Source organism: Canis lupus, chromosome 9 (assembly GCF_003254725.2).
Source record: "Canis lupus dingo isolate Sandy chromosome 9, ASM325472v2, whole genome shotgun sequence".
NCBI classification, from domain to species: domain Eukaryota; kingdom Metazoa; phylum Chordata; class Mammalia; order Carnivora; family Canidae; genus Canis; species Canis lupus.
Genome location: NC_064251.1, coordinates 56,943,564 through 56,961,188, shown reverse-complemented (window position 1 = coordinate 56,961,188; position 17,625 = coordinate 56,943,564). Strand labels below are relative to the sequence as shown.

Sequence of the window (17,625 nt, the reverse complement as noted above, 5' to 3'; positions counted from 1 at the left end):
TTATTTTTGCAGTAAAAGTATATCTAACTCCATTAGCTTAAGTTTTTGGCAAGCATTTCTAATCTCTTACAATGTGCGGTCTCTGCAAGGTAAGGCCTCAGGTACCCTGGCCCTTTCCCTTTCACACCTGAGGTCCCACCCATGAAGGCAGCATCAGCCCACTGTCTCCCAGAGGTCAGTGGCTTCCCCCAGGGTGCCCTGCCCATCACTTCCTCCCTGGCAGGCACCATCCTTCCCATATACGGCCCCCTACCAACCCGCGCACCCCCTTCCCAATCTTTCCCCTGCCATATGGTTTGGAATTTCTCTCCCTGGCTTCACCTCGAGTGCAAGAGAAAATCAGAAATTCAGCTGCCCTGGCCCCCTGCCCCCCACACCCTGGCAGATGACTGACGCTGAGCCCACATGGAAGGCGGGTTCCCTCCTTGGTACAGCCTGGGATCCTGCCTGAGCCGGAGGATGTGTTTTATTTATCTACAGTCCTCAAATGACCCCCAGGCCTATTGTGATGTGGCCCCAACACCCAACCCATGACCCACTCCCTGCTTCCTCTAGAGCGGGACCAGGGGTGCGGGGTGGGGGTGGGAGAACAGATGCAGAGGTGGGAACTGAAGAGCGGGAAAGGAGATGTGGTAAGAACTGGAGCCAGCAAGCTCACTGTATTTTCTGCCCCCCAGGATCCACGCACATTCTCACCCCACAGAAACTGCTGGACACGCTGAAGAAACTGAATAAAACAGATGAAGAAATAAGCAGTTAAAAAAAATAAGCCACCCCTCCAAAAAAACGAACCCTCTTCCCACAGTGCTCCACAGCCCCTGCCGCTGCCCGCCTTGGTTACTTTGCTGACCCTGTCCCTCCACCGCCTCCCCCAGCTCTGCACGCCCTGGCCGGCACTGTCGCCGCTGCGTTCTCGTGTTTAATGATGCCCTCTTCTTGTGTGAAACAAAAGAAAATAATGCATTGTGTTTTTTAAAAGAGTAACTTCTATATGTGTCCTAAGAGGAGAAGTTCCTACGCAAGGGACACACTGCTGGAGTTGTGAAACTGTCTAGAATGAATGGACACCTTCTCCCCATTATTACAATTCCGTGACCTTGTATATAGCCCAGTGCAACATGCGCAAATTGCTTGAGTATGGGAAGGTAGACATTTGGGTGTTTTACAAAATTCTGTTTTGGGTTGTTTCCTGTTGTTTTGGGGAATCACAGAGATATCTGTTCCTGGAATATTTCAAACTGAGGATTAATCTGTTGTCTTCACTCCAGTTCATACCCCTCATCCAGATAAGTGTGGCAGCGAAGATCAGATGATATCTTGCAGGGTTTGAGCTGGAAGCGATCCCTTAGCCTCCTGCAGTGGCTCATCCTCCTGTGCCGGGCTGTGGGAGGGGGTGGAGAGATCCTGTGAAGTCAGGCTGGGTGCTGGCCCACGTGCATGCAGCCTGTCGCTGCTCCCTCCCTGGCCCGTGTCCACAGTGCTATGATCCTGAGGGAAGTAATCCTGCAGCCAAAGAGCAAACTCCCCCCAGGACCTTCGTCTCTTGGAGAAGCAGTTAGGCTGGGCTTTTGGGCCAGACCCTTCCCTTCCCTGGGGCCCCACCCCCAGCAGAGCTCCTCTTGCTCAGTGGGGTCAGCACAGGTGGAGCTCCAGGGTCAGGAACAAACGAGAACAGAATGGTTTCCGAGGGCTCCCGGGCAGAGGCGCCCTTCCTTAGAGAAGGGTCTGGGCCCCTAAGACTTGAAACCACCAGAAAAACAGCCCATTGGATTTCTGCAGACCCTGTTCCCATTCAGATTATCCTCAGTTTAAGATACTTCATAATACTTTATTTTGTGTAGTGTGGGGTCATATGTCGTCGTGCTTGTAAGAGAAAATGATCATTTTACTCTCTGTATAAATCTTAGCTCTAAAGCAAAAATGAAAGAAGCAAATGCAGAAAGGATGCCTCGTCATCCTCAAGACTCAGCAGCTCTCCGCTCTCCGATGGTGAGCGCACCACATGTTCTGCTGCTGTTGTCGAAAAATATGACAGTGGAAGTCACAAAAATGTCCCCTGCCCAGCCCCCCCACTGCCCCTGAATCCCCGCAGACCGTGTGCATATTACTGTCTCGTGATGTCCTTGCAGACGTGGTGTGTGCTAGTTCCACGCGGCCACCCGCTTTCCTTCAGAGCGTGTTCCTTCCCGTTAGGTGCTTCGTGGTATTCTCTTCTCAAGGCTTCAGAATCTCCCCTGCGCACTCAGATTAGTTTTCAGGCCTCTTCTCTCTGTCTCCCTTTTCCCTCTTAAGATATCTTGTTTCCTTAGGACAGAACTGTAGGTGCTTGCACTGGTTTGTTTCTTGCTGTCACTGCTTGTTTTGTTCCCTCCCCTTGACCAAACAGGGCTCACGCTTCAGGGCCTTGCGCGTTGAACATGTTGGGTTTTCTTTCTCTGTTATTTATATAAAAATAATTTATCAAAAGGATATTTTAAAAAAGCTAGTCTGTCTTGAAACTTGTTTACCTTGAAATTCTCAGAATCTCAGTGTTGGAAAGTATTGAAGCACAAACATGTATCATCTCCGTACCGTTCTGTACTAAAGCACTCAAGTCTAATAAATCAATCAGCACCCATTCATGGTGTCCGTGGTGACTCCTGGTGTGGCTTTACCTTGGAGAGTCGGAGGAGAAAGGTTTCTGGAGTCTTCTGGGTCCCAGGCAGTGGCACTTGCATTAAGATCTGTAATGGTCTCACATTCGAGGACAGTGCATAAAGCTTGTCCTGGGCCCTAGGCAACAACAGGGCACTGCTTGTGGGCCAGGGAGCTCTTCTTTCTCCTTAGTGGAAATGTCTCTCCAGCTCAGAGACTACAGGCCTCTTTCTTTGCAGATGCTGGGATTCCTGGGTGGCGCAGCGGTTTGGCGCCTGCCTTTGGCCCAGGGCGCGATCCTGGAGACCCGGGATCGAATCCCACGTCGGGCTCCCGGTGCATGGAGCCTGCTTCTCCCTCTGCCTGTGTCTCTGCCTCTCTCTCTCTCTCTCTCTCTCTCTCTCTCTCTGTGGCTATCATAAATAAATAAAAAAATTAGAAAAAAGAAAATATTCTTTGCAGATGCTCCCTGCTCAGTGGCAGTGTATTTAAGGCGTGTGAGGAGGGCACTTTATCAATCATACTGTTCTCCTCTCTTCCTGCTACCACACTCTTTGGCTTTATGAGCTCCCAGCTCAAAATCTGATGCATGTGCTGTTGCTCTGGAAGTCTGTTCAGAACCTGGGGAGAGGGAGATGGGTTTGGGCCAACTTGGGGAGTAGACCCTTGAGTTAGGGTTGGGGTCACACTGGAAACCTGCTGGAATAGGAGGCACGAGGGCATGGGGTTCTTTGTAGGAATTTCTCTCTCTTTTTTTTAAATTTTTATTTATTTATGATAGTCACAGAGAGAGAGGGAGAGGCAGAGACATAGGCAGAGGGAGAAGCAGGCTCCATGCACTGGGAGCCCGACGTGGGATTCGATCCCGGGTCTCCAGGATCGCGCCCTGGGCCAAAGGCAGGCGCCAAACCGCTGCACCACCCAGGGATCCCCTTTGTAGGAATTTCTGATTCTATGCTTTGGTCCTCAGTCACTGTCTCTTTCAGTCATGTTTTTTTTTTTTTTAATTTTATGTATTTATTCATGAGAGACACACAGAGAGAGGCAGAAACACAGGCAGAGGGAGAAGCAGGCTCCACGCAGCGAGCCCGACGTGGGACTCGATCCTGGGACTCCAGGATCACGCCCTGAGTCAAAGGCAGGCGCCAAACCACTGAGCCACTCAGGGATCCCCACTGTTTCATTTTTTTTTTAAAGATTCTGTTTATTTATTCATGAGAGACACAGAGAGAGAGAGGGAGAGGCAGAGACACAGGCAGAGGGAGAAGCAGGCTCCATGCAAGGAGCCTGACGTGGGACTCGATCCCAAGATCCTGGGATCATGCCCTGAGCCAAAGGCAGACACTTAACAGCTGAGCCACCCAGGCGTCCTGATGGTGACCATTTATTGAGTTCCTGCTCCATGTGAGACCCCTCATGTGCTACATGTGTTGGGTGGCTCCCTTCCCAGTTTCACTGGGTGAGGAAGCCCAGGCCAAGAGTAAAGCAGTAACCTACACAGCCCGCTCTGGCTCGGGGGGCATCAGACACTGTCTTATAGCAGTAGTCACTGCCCCAGTAACCAAGCACCCTGGAATGAGATCCAGGATCAGAATGTTTAAATTCTAGACTGTTCTAAACGGAGTTTACATTAAAGCAAAGTAAATGCCATTTACTCCTTCCTTCCAAGCCACCTGCCTCACCACCAGCCAACAGCAGAGACCTGGCCCTTATTATGCTTCTGGCAGTTCTGTGTTCCACAGCACAGATGGAGCCTGTGGGTTGCCCCTCCAAAAAGTCTCCAATGGTGTTAGATATTCTTGGAGGAACGGAGGGTTCTGAAACCAAAACAGACGGTGCTGAATCAGTAACTGAGCAATCCTAGACCAAGACAATTCTGAGAGCTGTAGCCAGTCACTCTGCCTTTCCAGGGGGCCAAGGCCGGGCTGGAGGGTCTCACCCAGACTCTGCTTGGGGTCTGTCCACCTGCCTCGGTGTGACACCAGGCATTCACTATATTTAGCAATGGAATTTCTTCGTTTCGTATACTCTTTTGTGATTGGTAGGAGGAAAGTTGCTAGGCTTATGAACAAGGTCACTGTGCCCATGGGATTACTCTCTGGACAGTGTTCTTTCATAACAGGTAATGCATGGGGAACCAGGGAAGTGTAGCTTGCTGTCCTGGAAAATCTAATCATTGTCCTATGTCTTATTTGCACTCTTTTTCTGGTTGCTGTGTAAACGAATGATTTTTTTTTTTTTTTTTTAAGATTTTCGAGAGAGAGGGGCACCTGGGTGGCTCAGCAGTTGAGCATGAGCCTCTGGCTCAAGGGGCCATCCTGGGTCAGGGGATCAAGTCCCACATCGGGCTCCCTGCAGGGAATCTGCTTCTCCCTCTGCCTGTGTCTCTGCCCCTCTGTGTGTGTCTCTCATGAATAAATAAATAAAATCTTTAAGAAAAAAAAAAAAAAAGATTTGTGAAAGCGTGCATGTGTGTGCTCACACACACACACACACACACACACACATGCAAGGTGGGGGAGGGGCAGAGGGAGGGGGGGAGAGAGAGAGAGAGAGAGAGAGCCTCTCAAGCAGACTCCCCACTGAAGCCCAACACCAGCTTCAATCCCACGACCCAAAGATCAGACCTGAGCCAAAATCAATGGTTAGACGCTCAACTGACTGAGCCACCCAGGCACCCCAAACTAATTCTTTTTTTTTTTTTAAGATTTTATTTATTTATTTGAAAGAGAGAGAGCACAAGCAAGGCCAGCAGCAGAGGAAGAGGGAGAAGCGGGCTCCCCACGGAGCAAGAAGCCCAAAGTGGGGCTGACCCCAGGATCCTGGGATCATGACCTGAGCCAAATGGGTGGGGCTGAAAGTTAACCCTACAATCACAAGGTTGGTTCCTCTAGAAACCAGCACCCATTAGGTGCTTTCGGAAAGTCACCTCATTAACATAAACTCAGGTGTGATTGAAAGATGTTTGTTAGGAATATCGAGACACCTTTATCACACTTATCACTTAGGAAATTACAAGGGTTTTAGGAGCCAGAAACAGAGATGAAGACCAAATCTGTATCTTATTATAAATCACAGCATCGGGATCCCTGGGTGGCGCAGCGGTTTGGCGCCTGCCTTTGGCCCAGGGCGTGATCCTGGAGACCCGGGATTGAATCCCACATCGGGCTCCCGGTGCATGGAGCCTGCTTCTCCCTCTGCCTGTGTCTCTGCCTCTCTCTCTCTCTCTATCTGTCATAAATAAATAAAATATTAAAAAAAAATAAAATAAAATAAAAAAAATCACAGCATCACACATGAGACCAGCAGTTCCACTTTTGTGTATATTCCTGAAAGATTTGAAAGGAGGGTCTCTAAGAGATATTTGTATGCCCATATTCATAGCAGTATTATTCACAATAGGCAAAAGATGGAATTAACCCAAGTGTCTATTGACAGATGGATAGATAAAAGGTACCATATACACACAATGTAATATTATTCAGCCTTAAAAAGGACACCTGCATGAATGAACCGTGGGGACATTGTGCTATGTGTAATGAGCCTGTCACAAAATGATAAATACTGTATGACTCCACTTATATGAGGTACCTGGAGTAGTCAAATTCATGAAGACAGGACCCCAGGACCCCAGGATCACTCCTGTGCTGAAGGCAGACGCTCAACCACTGAGCCATTCAGGCATCCTGCATTTTGCCACAATTTAAAATAAAAATAAATTTTAAAAAGTCCACTATGGGATCCCTGGGTGGCGCAGCGGTTTGGCGCCTGCCTTTGGCCCAGGGCGCGATCCTGGAGACCCGGGATCGAATACCACGTCGGGCTCCCGGTGCATGGAGCCTGCTTCTCCCTCTGCCTATGTCTCTGCCTCTCTCTCTCTGTATGACTATCATAAATAAAAAAATAAAAAAAAAAAAAGATTAAAAAGTCCACTATGGATTGAATGTTTCTGTCCCCTGCAAAACTCATATGCTGAAAACATAATGCTTATGGTAATGATATGAGGTGGGGCCTTTGGAGGGTGATTAGGGTCTGTGGAGACTCCACCCTCATGAGTGGGATTTGTGCACATCCTAAGAGACCCCACAGAGCTCCCAGGCCCCTCTAATTCTTGAGGACACAACTGTTAGGTCTGCAACAGGAAGAGGGACCTTGCCTGCCCCTGGTGGCCCTGACCTCTGACTTCCAGCCTTCAGACTGTGAGAAAGAAGTTCCTGTTGTTATAAGCCACTCAGTCCGGCATTTTGTTACAGCAGCCCCAAGGGGCTAAGACAACAAACTCCCCTGCTCAGAAGTGGCTTGTGGTTGGTTGATGCTCTCTGCGGGAGCCAAGGGCCCCTGGAGCCAGTGTTGAGAGAAGCCTATTTCTCTGGGTGGTGAGGACAGCCCAGCTGCAGGAATGCCCGGCTCCTGCCTGGGCCCCCGGCAGCGCTTCCTGATGTTCATGCAGTGCTGAGAGGAACAGCCCTGGGTGTGGGAGGTTCTTCAGCGTGCCTGAGGAGGGCCTGAGACTCCATTTCCACATGGAAGTGCGAGGGACACCCGCTGAAGGCTCCTCTTCACAGCGCTGCGCAAGTCCCTTCTCTAGTATCAAGGAGCTTGTTCACGCAGTTCCTCTTCAGGATCTGGCTGGCCTGTCACTCCACATGTGTTTGTTAAGCCATGTTTTAAATCCACACCGAATCCTGGAACAAAACTTGAGGAAACCAGGGCACCTGGGTGGCTCAGTGGTCTGAGGCTAGCGTCTGCCTTCGGCTCAGGGCGTGATCCCGGGGTCCTGGGATTGAGTCCCGCATCGGGCTCCTTGCATGGAGCCTGCTTCTCCCTCTGCCTGTGTCTCTGCCTCTCTCTCTCTCTCTCTCTCTGTGTCTCTCATGAAAAAATAAAAATTTTAAAATCTTGAATGAGGCCTAGCCTCCCTATCTCTCTTGGGCCCAGGCTTCCTTCCTTCCAGAAACTCCCAGAGGTGGCAGTCCCCCAGCCCTGTGGCCTCAGCCCTGGGCTGATGTTACATTGTGCTGGGCTATGCGCACTGTGACAGCTCCCAGCCGCTAGACTTTGTGGTCTGGCAGCTCCAGCAGCTCCAGGCTCACGGCCACCAGTCCCCAAAGCAGGACACAGAAGGCAGTTCATGAAACAGCAATGAGAAGGTGTCCCTGGGGTGGGTCCCCGCCCGTGGCCCCGGGGAGCCTTGGAGAGGATCTTCAAACTAATGCAGGCACGGGATACCCTCTGACTTGCAGTTATCTCCTTCCCTGCCCCCAGCACCTGGAAGTCCAGCCGGTCACTCTTGCAGCTGCATTTATGAGCCTGGCCCTAACCCCCAGGAGCCTTGCTGGTGCAGAGGAGGAAGTACAGGTCCCAGAGCTGACCCTTTCTCGGCTCCAGGCCGGCCGAGAGGCTGCTGGCCATGCTGAGGCTGGGGATTTGGAGCTACCCCCTAAGATGGGCCTGAGGTAAAAGAAGGTGGAAACACAGATAGGAGGAGGGAAAAGGGCAGCCAGGGACACTGTGGTGATCCTTTGTCTGAGCTAGGCTCCAGTGGGGGCTGCTGCTCAGTTTGCGGAGGGAGCGATGTCCAGCTGGAGTGGGGGTCCTTGCCCTGGGCAGGAGGGGCAGCCCTGTGCTGGCCCTGAGTCTTGGGCACTAAGCCAGGCCTCTCTCCCTCTCTCTCTGGAGCCTTAGTGACACCCTGTCTGCAGTTCTGGGCAGACAGAACTCCCTGCGCTGTTGTGAATCTGCACAAAGACAGATGCCTGTGTGCAATAGTGAGTGCCTGTCCCCTCTGCCAGTCGTGCTTCTGCCCTCCCAGAGCTGCCTCAGGCTGCAGGGAATGGATCCCCTGGCAACACAGACCCCGAGGCTGAGAGGCTGAGAGTACCAGGATGTTGGAAATCCCAGAGGCTGCCTAACCCAGGACGGGCTGGAGCCTCACCTATCTGCTCTGCTAATGGCAACACCAGGTGCCCCTTCCTATGCACTTTCCTGCACCCCTGGACCATAGCCCCGCACTGTGCACTTTACATACAAGGTCACACTCGGTCCACGGCATGGCCTCCCCATTTTACAGCTCAGAGACGTCAGGCTGCTGGCCCAAGGTCACACTGGATATGTGACTGGCTAAACTAGAGCCCACTCCTAACCAACCACTGCTCGTGGCAATGAGTAAACACCCACCTCCTTGCATTTCTCACCCCTCCCTGTTCCCCTGCATCCATTGCAAGGATCCCACTGTTCACAAGACCTGGCCACTCAAACCAACCCCAAATGCTGAAGTAATACTGAGCTTCCCCGCGTCCAGCCGTCGGACATTCAGGGTAGAGCTGCGGCCACCTCTTGTGAAGAGCTGAGCCCTAGGACAACAGGGATAAAAAGCACCTGGCCACTGTCCCAGGGATTGCCTGAGCTCCTATAAGCACTGGCTGGACAGCAGGCCTACAGGCATCCCTGGCTGGAGATGAGAGCCGGGGGACGGAGCATGGTGGGGCCAGTGCATGGGTGGGGCTCACAGTCACAAGCCAGGGCATCTACCAGCTGGACACCCACCGCCTGTCCCCGCCGTCCCAGGCCCGAGCCTGCAGCTGGCCTTTGTCTGCCTGGGTCAGCCTGGGTTACATGGAGAACCTTCCACCAAGCCTCGTGAAAAACAGAGCCAGTCTCTGGATAGGGATGTCCTGGAACTCCGGCAGAGCAGCCTTGGATATAGACCATCTCTTAGCATACTGCCTCTCCAGTGTGTTTTGGGTGAAGTAAGAAAATAATTTGCTATATAGCTATATCACCCAAGGATTAACAAGCTGGTCTCAGAGGGCTCAGGGAAGAGGCTCATTGGCCTGGGGACTGGCTTCTTCTGGTTCTGGGGAACTCTAGGAAAGTCCTCCCTCTCTGATTGGCACAAAGGGGCAGGGTGGTGGTTTCTGGGGCTCATCCATTGTAACATTTCGCCTAGGGGAAAGGAGAGGTCTTCCCAAAGCCCAAAAAAGTGCCCCAAGAGCCTAGCATCCTGATTTTGAGATGCCATGGCCTGGGACACCTTGGCCTAGGGCCTCTGTGGTGCTTGGCCTTGGAGGGGGAGGCCAGTTGCTAGTGCCCAGCCTTGCCAGGAAGAGGGCAGGGTCCCTTTAAGCTCTGCCTCACTCCCTCAGTTTGTTGCTATGTATGGGACCAACTTCCTTAGCAACCACCTGGCTTCTTAAAGGGGCCCTGGAGCAGTGGTTGCCACCAGCCATGGCTCCCAAAAAGAAGGCAACCAAGGGGGCCAAGGATCCCGAGGTCAAAAAGAAGAAAGGTGGCAAGAAGGATGCCAGCATGGCCAACAAGCCCATGGAAACGACTGTGGGCGAGGAGATCCGAGAATTCTATCACATCCAGATCCGAGACCTGGAGGACAGGCTGGCCCGGTGGGTGGGCGCTCGGGGAGGCCGGTCCTGCTGGGTCAGAAGCCCTGCTCACAGCTGACCAAGGGGCGGGCTCATTCAGGGGTCCTCGGCCTCCCGGCCTCCCGTGGGATGTCTAGGCCCCACCCCACCCCACCCCCACCCGCAGCCTGTTTCCTGCAAGTAACATAGAGAGGCTTCACAATTCGAACCCACCCGATCTCGGCTCCCAGGGTCCTGGGGTCCTAATGCTACCTGGCAACCCTACCCCAGGCAAGTACCACTCCCCCTGCCTCACTCTTGCCCCATGGGATTATGTATGTGCTTTATAAAAGGACAATCAGTGGGATGAATTGAAAATGGCAGCCCCCTGGCAGGCAGGAGACCCTGTGTCCTTTCTTCCACCACCCCTCCCACTCCCACCGTGTCTGTGCTGACTCCCTGCTTGGTGCCTTATTGACCCCAAATGTAAATGAGGAGGGTTGTCTCCCCAGGACTGTGTGGTACAGGTGGTAGTGTGGAGGGGTCTCTAACTTCTGAGACAAACTCACTTGCCCAGTTTTCTTATTTTAAAACTAGTTTCCTCCCAGTTAATGAGGCACCTGCCTAGTCTTAGGGTGACCTTTAAAAGACAAACGCCTTTAGTGACCATTAGGCAGCACTTTCTCCCCCAGATGATGTTGCAGATACAGCTAACGCTGAGTCCTTCATATGCTCCAGCTGGGTCCTGAGCTGGTGCTCACTGCATCCTTGAAACAGTCCGAGAGGTCCTGACATCCCCATTGTACAGGTGGAGGGACTGAGACTCAGGGAGGGAAGTCAGTCCCAGAAGGTGCCAGGATAGGAGCCCTGGCCCTTCTGACCTCCCTACACCAAGCTGCTTCCTCACTCCCCAAAGCAGGTCATTCAGCTCTGTACCACCCAATGCCCTGTATGCAGTAGACTTTCAAAAGATGTTGCTTGAGTAAATACTGAGGTAAAACATCTTTCCAAATAACCCCTCAAATTATTCCATTGGAAACCAGTAAATCAATTATATGATACTCTTAAAAATTTACAAGTATCCCTCAAGCTGAGACACCAGATGGAATGTATTTGGGGAAAATTCATTTGGGAGACAGTTATTAGGTGCTCTTTTTTTTTTAACTGAGCCCCTCTGTCAGACCCCAAGAACAGAAAGGTGGAGGAGGTCAGAGGTCTGCCAAGTGAAGACAAATATGACATCAGATCTTGACTGCCCACTGGAATAAGGGCCCACTTACAGGAGGGCACCAAAAAGAGGGTCACAAATGTGGCTCAGGTCCAAGAAGGCTCCACTAATGAGGCTCAGCAGGATTCACTCAGCAAACAAGGGTAAGGAAGACAGCAGCCCGAGGAGCTTACAATCTGGTGATGTAATGAATGTGACACACTAAGCACCGGCGTTGGCTATGGTCATGAGTACAGATCGGGGGCACAGTGGAGGTGAGACTGGATTCCCACATAAGAAACCTCGAATGTACCTCTATGGAAGGCTCCAGTGGAACAGGCCCAGTTGCGTGGAGGTCTGGCTTGACCACTCCCCTGGATCTCTACCCCGCCCCCACCTCAGGTACCAGCGGAAGTGGGATGAGCTGGCTGTTCAGGAGAAGCTGTTCCGCCAGGAGTTTGAGCAGCTGGCCAACAACAAGAAGGAGATTGTGGCCTTCCTCAAGCGCACACTCAATCAGCGGGTGGACGAGATCACTGACCTCAATGAGCAGCTCCAAAGCCTGCAGCTGGCCAAAGAGATGGAGAAGGATGCCTTTGAGGCACAGCTAGCTCAGGTGCGCCATGAATTCCAGGAGACCAAGGACCAGCTCACCACAGAGAACATCATCCTTGGTGAGGGGGAACACTGGCAGGCGAGTCTGGGGGGCACACACCATGGGGGAGGGAACCCAGTATTCTTGCTCTTGGGGTTCTAATCCCAGCTCTACCATTGACTTTGTGGCCTGGAGCAAGCACTTCTCCTTGACCTTCAGTTTTCTCATTTGGGAAATGGGTATATGTCTACCTTGAGTAACAGCAGCTATATGCTGCTTCTTTCCACACATTATCTTCTCTAAGGGTCCCAGCCATCGCCCAAGGCAGGAAATATTATCACCCAGTTTGTAGGTGAGGAAGCACCTCAAGAAGTTGAAGTGTCTTGCCCAAGGTCACCTGGCTGGCAAGCGTTGTTTTGAGGATTAAGGACAGCATTAGTGCCTGGCCCAGAGAAGGTGTGCAAGTTCAGTGGCTGTTGTCACTGTCACTTCCCAAAAAATAGAAGCCAAGGGAGGCTTTTCCGAGGCGGAACCCGAATGAGGCTTCATAAGATCAATGGCGGGGAAGAGAGGGGGGCATTCCAGATGAAAACCGTGCACATGGGCAGGACTGGGCATGGAATGTTGTAGGGAGGGGTCTGGCCCCATTGGATTGGGAAGCATAGGGAGGGCAAAAGGACATGGAGGAGGTGGGGAGGGAGGGGCATCGCTCAAGGCTGTCACTGCCCTGCCCGGGCCCTGCCCTCCCGAGGTGGCCCCTCACCAGGCCTGTGCCCTGTGGTGGGGCAGGGGGGAAGCTGGCAGCTCTGGAAGAGTTCCGGCTGCAGAAAGAGGAGCTCACAGAGAAGTTCGAATCACTGGAGGACCAGCTACGGAAGCAGGAGAGTGAATACAAGGATTACGTGTACAACCTAGAGAAGAAGTCAGTGCTGGACAAGGACAGGTGGGCAGGCTGGGTGCTGGAACCAAGCCCAGCTCAGTCCTCAGGCCTCCCAACAGCTTCAGCTTCTAGCTGGGGGTACTGTACTCAGGGACTACCTAGCCTGCTGCTTGTCAAAATCCTGGCTAGTGATTTGTGAAGGGAAGGAGGAAATAGATAAGCTCCCAGCCCTAGTCCTCACACCGCCATTAGAGAATCCTTGGACTTCCTTTTGCCACTTTTTGTGACTTAAATTATATTTACTTAATAGGTAGAACTATATTGATATGGTTCAAAAATGCCAGAGATACGGAGGGTCTACAGTGAAAAGGCTCCTCCTGGGAAAGAGCACAGTGGTGGCCCTAAGCACTCTGGGGAACCTCACGTGGAAGGTTGGTGCCTGTGCCCACTCTGATGCTCCCTCCTTCCCACCCATACTGACTAGACTGAGGAAGGAGATCATCCAGCATGTGAACCTGGTGGCCACTGAGTTCCACAAGGTGGCCACTAGCCAGATGTGGGACACGACAAAGCGGGCCATCGTAGAGAATAACACGATCACCCTGCAGCTGTCCAAGATATCCAAGCATGGCATGCAGCTCCTGCAGGAGAATGAGCAGCTCAAGGGCATCCAGGACAAGCTGTGCAAACAGCTGGATCTGTTGGAGAACACCCAGAAGGTCATGGCCAGGCATAGCAGAGGCCATCATAAGGTGTGCCCGCCAGGCCTGCGCCACAAGGCTTTTGGCACATAAAGCAGGAGGGAACCCTAGGGGAACTGATTCAGGGCAAACACAGCCTGGCAGCGTGGGACCCTAGGCTGGAGCCAGGTCATGAGGGGGGCAGCAAGTGAGGTGACAGGGTCCTTCGTGGGGGCTCCTGGGTACATCTCTGGTTTTTATTTGGTTTAAAGCCCCCATAACTCATTGAAGTGGAACCTACCCTGGGCCATCCGGGGGCTCTTACCAGAGACGGTACTGGTCCCCCAGGACCTTGGCAGGCTTCTCTGTTCAATGGGGTGAGCTCTGGCTGAGTCCAGAGCTGGGGGGGCGGGGGGAGGCTGACGGAGGGCCTGCAGCGGGCCCAGGGCATGGCCGCACCTGCCCGCACCTGCAGATCATTCTCATGCTGACGGAGAAGTGCCGTGAACAGGAGCAGGGCATGGCGGAGGCTGAGCAGCTGCGCCTCCAGCTGAGCCAACTGGAGCAGAGCCTTGGGCAGCTACAGCAGGACAATCAGGCACTGAGGTGTGGCCCCAGAGGGGTAAGCAGTAGGAACAAGTGGGGGCAGGGGGTGGGGGAGCTTGAGCCTATTCCTTTTGGGTCCCATGGCACAGGCCAGTGACTTCCCTTTCTCGAGGGGCCTTGAGGCTTTCTCAAATAGGCTAAGGACTGGGGCTGGGTGGGCCAGAGGGAAACCACCTAGCAGGGGAGGGGACTGACTCGTCCTGGTCCTGAGTCCAGGAGTCAGAGAGACCAGCTGAACCTGCAACTGGAGAAGCAGCAGGCTGAGGCACAACAGCTACAGCAGGAGCTGACCAAAGAGCAGAAGGTTCAAGCAAGTCTGGAGACAGCCCTGGCCCAGGCCACCTTCTTCCTACAGGACATTCTACAGGTGACAGGAAGTTGGTACAAGTCGGGGGCGGGGGAGCAGGCCAATGTCAGACACTGCTTGGAGATAACCGGCATTGGGAGGTGGCCAGGCCACAGCCAGAGGTCCCACCTTTCCCCTGAGACACTCCTGCCAAGTCTGTCCTTTTCCTGAACCTGCACTTCAAAGAGCCATTGAAGGTCTCAAAGTTGCCAGAGTCCCTCTCTGAGGTCCTGGAAGACCTGTGCTTCAGTCTTCCCATTTGGAGAATGAGTGTCCCACCACAGTATGCTTGGAGAAAACAGGCACTGGGGTTGGAATGTCCCAGAGGTGGGTGTTGGGGCCACTGTGGGCCTGATCCCCATGGGCCCACCCCCACCAGCAGAGGCAACCGGATGAGGAGGACGGCGATTTTGATGTAATGTTCCAGCTACAACAACGCAAGGAGATGCTACAGCAGCTGCTGGCCATGCTCAGCTCGGCCATGGTCCTAAACCCCCAGCTGGCTGTGTGTTCCCATCAAGAGAGCCAGCTGCGTCATGGCCCACCCAAGGAGAGGTGAGTGAGTGACCCTGTATGACCTCAGAGGAGGCAGATATGGGGCTTGTCCAAGGGCTCTTTTTGGCTGACTCTGGGCCACCAGAAACCCAGTTCCCCAAAGCCTCTCTGAACTTCAACCTCCTCAACTATGAAAGGAAGTGGTGATGCCAGCCCCCTCTCCACAGCCAGCCCAGCACCCAGCCACCCAAGGTGGGGTCTCTGCCCCAGCAGCTGTCCAGTATCACACCCTACCAGCCGGGAGACCTGGGCCTGGTGCCTCGACAGGCCCACATCCCACCCAACCCTGAGGACCTCAAGCTGCTCTCACACACCACACGTGTGGGAATCTTCCAGGTGCACAGCAGGCCTGAGGTGAGTGCCAAGGGCCCCAGGGATGGCAAGAGAGCAGCCAGCCCGCGGTGCAGCTGTATGGCCTGGGGGGGTGTGCCTGGCCCTCTGAGCCTGCATTTCCCCATCTGTAAAATGGGCCAAAGAAGAGTGTGGCAAGGCCTCAGTGGGCTAACACATGCCCACACATGGCCTGGGAAGGGGGCTTGCTGGACCCTGTTGGCCCCTCATCCACTGGCAGTGGAAGGGTGGGAACCCCCCAAGGAGGCCTCAGCTTCCAAGCCGCGCGTCTTTAATCTTACAGATCCACACCTCTGGTTCTCCAAAAAGGTTCAAAAAGTTTACTCTTCCTGAAGTTTCTCCACTTTCCAAGTAAGACACAGAGAGAAGACTAATCCCCACCCCAGAAGTGGACCATTGCAGCCACAGTACCCTCTTCAATCTATAGGCAGCCTGAGGCAGCCCAGAGAAGAGTTCTATAAAAAGTGGATACCACAGGTTGGCATGGCACCTCTGTAAACGGGGCTGGGTGTGTGGGCGTGGTGGTCAGGCAGGCATGTGTTCATGGATGTGAAAGCCTGACGACAAGCCCTGGCTTCGCTCACGGATGTGGTCCAGGAGCAGGTCAGTAGCTCGCTCCAGCAATGGAGGCAGCAGTTCCTGCTCAGCGGCGGAGAAACAGCCTAGCACGTAGGCCTTCACTGTATCAGGTTCTGTCGGGCGCCCGATGCCCACCCGCAGCCTCGGCATTGCCTGTGGGGGAGTCAGAGGGGCCCAGGGAGCTTTGTTAAGGAGTGTCAGGGGAGCCTCATGCGGGCCCACCAGACCCCATGCAGGACAGAGGGGCAGACTCACACTGGAATTGAGACAGCTAATGCAGGAACGGACTCCGTTGTGGCCCCTTCAAAAGGATATGGAAGGGGCAGTTAGTGCTTCCCTGGATGGGCACTCTTCACCCCTCCTAGTGCAGGCTGGAGTTAGAGCACCCGTATTCCCTGCCAGGACTGGGATGGGCACCCCTATCCCACCTCAACTGGGAGGCTCCTCCCTAGCCCAGGCTGGCCTGCTCAGGACCTCACCTGGAGCTTCCTCCCAGCTTCAGGGCCAGTTTCCCCAGGGGCTTGTCCAGCTCATCGTGCACCAGGTAGACCTCCTCAGCAGTCAGCCCAAACAGCTCCGCTGGGCACAGACAACAGTGGCCCCATCAGCCCGGGGGTGGGGAGGTGGGGGGAGGGGAGGGGTCAACCCCGCGTGTGTGTGTGTGTGTGTGTGTGTGGGGGGGGGGGGGGGGTCCTTATTTACAGCTCTCATGAGGAGGGGCCACAATTAAACCCATTTCACATATAAACCGAGACTCCTGTAAGTACGGAGGGCCATATGCAGCAATAGGGGCGCAACAGGCACCTAGAGGTGAACAGCCCTGCTCCCGCCCCAAACCCTTTCTCCAGCCCCTGCGCCCTCCGCGGCCTCCTCGGGTGCCCTCAACTCACCCGCCCGGGCCACGCTGCGCCCGTTGGCGTTCATGAGCCGCCGAGGCCGAAGCAGGACCAGCTGGGCATCATCGAGCGAGGCCAGGGCGAGGTCGGCGGCGCAGCGCCGGTCCCGTGCCCAGCCGTCTGCCACCCCCAGCCGCCGCGCCAGCTGCCCCAGCACCGCCAAGCCCACGCTGTGCCGCGTGCTGGGCAGTCCAGGATTTCCCAGGCCGGCCACCTGCGGCGGCACCAGGGAAACTGAGGCACGACATTTCTCGCCACCCTCTAGCTCACAGGGCTCCCTGGGACCCAAACCAGCGAGAGGGAAATGGAGGGCAGGGTAGAGTGGGGCAGGGGGGCGTTGTAGGGAGCCCGGAAGCCCCTGGGACTCCAGAAGGCCGGGGGGCCCGCGAGCTGGACGGTCAGAGGAGCGTTCCCGTCAGAATACTGGGCCCATTTTCTAGGTAAGGAAACTGACACGAGGAATGTAGGGCATGTTGTTTGGAGACACTGGCAGAACAGGAGCTTGCTAGGGCCCCGGAGCCCCTACGCCGTCGCCCCCCACTCAACTCACCAGCCACCGCTTCCCGGGGGGCCGCGGTTCCAAAAGGCTCCAGTTCATGGCGCTCCTCCTCCACAGGGTCGCTCGCAGGGCGCCGGCCGGCGGCATGCTACCCCGCTCACGGCGTGGGCCCCGCCCCCTGACGTTGTCAGCCCTCGACCAATCGCGGTGGCCCCCTAGCCCCAGCGCCCAATCCGGGGCGAGCGACGGGCCGCCACGCTGCTCGGGAGCGGAAGGGGCGGGGCGGGCCCGTGTGTGGCGCCGCCGCTCCCGCGGACTCGCCTCAGGACGTCCCTGTGGGGTTTGCTGGGAACTCGCGGAGCTTTTGTGCGACCTCCGGCATGGGAGGAGGCAGCCTTGTTCTGGCCCCTGCTGTGGCCCTGCCTCGCTGCGGAAGCCT

General features: G+C 54.5%; 3 protein-coding genes across 7 annotated transcripts in view; 2 read left to right on the top strand and 1 right to left on the bottom strand.

Moving 5' to 3' along the window:
* The window catches only part of STXBP1 (syntaxin binding protein 1), a 74,226-nt gene extending 71,609 nt beyond the window's left edge, over positions 1-2,617 (top strand). For all 3 annotated transcript variants that reach the window (XM_025475218.3, XM_025475216.3, XM_025475217.3), the window contains one exon: positions 678-2,617. In XM_025475218.3, coding sequence (XP_025331003.1) covers positions 678-735 — 58 coding nt within the window. In that variant the 3' untranslated portion in view covers positions 736-2,617. The remainder of the gene's footprint in view (positions 1-677) is intronic.
* A 7,185-nt stretch (positions 2,618-9,802) lies between these two features.
* On the top strand, positions 9,803-15,686 carry CFAP157 (cilia and flagella associated protein 157). 3 transcript variants are annotated; one of them, XM_025475233.3, is made up of 9 exons: positions 9,803-10,034; positions 11,602-11,873; positions 12,584-12,737; positions 13,159-13,426; positions 13,830-13,960; positions 14,177-14,327; positions 14,734-14,861; positions 15,029-15,215; positions 15,496-15,686. In XM_025475233.3, exons 1-9 carry the CDS (start codon positions 9,862-9,864, stop codon positions 15,565-15,567), a joined length of 1,536 nt encoding a protein of 511 aa, XP_025331018.2. In that variant the 5' UTR covers positions 9,803-9,861; the 3' UTR covers positions 15,568-15,686. The 3 variants fall into 3 exon arrangements, with proteins under 3 accessions (XP_025331018.2, XP_025331017.2, XP_025331016.2); XM_025475232.3 differs by having other exon boundaries at positions 14,689-14,861; XM_025475231.3 differs by having other exon boundaries at positions 14,686-14,861.
* On the bottom strand, positions 15,510-17,449 carry PTRH1 (peptidyl-tRNA hydrolase 1 homolog). Its single transcript, XM_025475238.3, has 5 exons — positions 17,238-17,449; positions 16,682-16,901; positions 16,271-16,370; positions 16,047-16,092; positions 15,510-15,944 (listed from the first exon to the last, which is right to left on the bottom strand). Exons 1-5 carry the CDS (start codon positions 17,331-17,333, stop codon positions 15,738-15,740), a joined length of 669 nt encoding a protein of 222 aa, XP_025331023.1. The 5' UTR covers positions 17,334-17,449; the 3' UTR covers positions 15,510-15,737.
* Between the last annotated feature and the right edge of the window lie 176 nt (positions 17,450-17,625).

Excerpts from the sequence above, each read along its gene's own strand:
- CFAP157 (XM_025475231.3), top strand. The coding sequence starts at position 9,862 with ATGGCTCCCAAAAAGAAGGCAACCAAGGGGGCCAAGGATCCCGAGGTC. Across the intron at positions 11,874-12,583 it reads CACAGAGAACATCATCCTTG|GGGGGAAGCTGGCAGCTCTG; the intron begins GTGAGGGGGAAC and ends GTGGTGGGGCAG. Across the intron at positions 15,216-15,495 it reads AGGTGCACAGCAGGCCTGAG|ATCCACACCTCTGGTTCTCC; the intron begins GTGAGTGCCAAG and ends TTAATCTTACAG.
- PTRH1 (XM_025475238.3), bottom strand. The coding sequence starts at position 17,333 with ATGCCGCCGGCCGGCGCCCTGCGAGCGACCCTGTGGAGGAGGAGCGCC. Across the intron at positions 16,902-17,237 it reads CCCCCGGGAAGCGGTGGCTG|GTGGCCGGCCTGGGAAATCC; the intron begins GTGAGTTGAGTG and ends GTGCCGCCGCAG. Across the intron at positions 16,371-16,681 it reads GCGCAGCGTGGCCCGGGCGG|CGGAGCTGTTTGGGCTGACT; the intron begins GTGAGTTGAGGG and ends GTCTGTGCCCAG.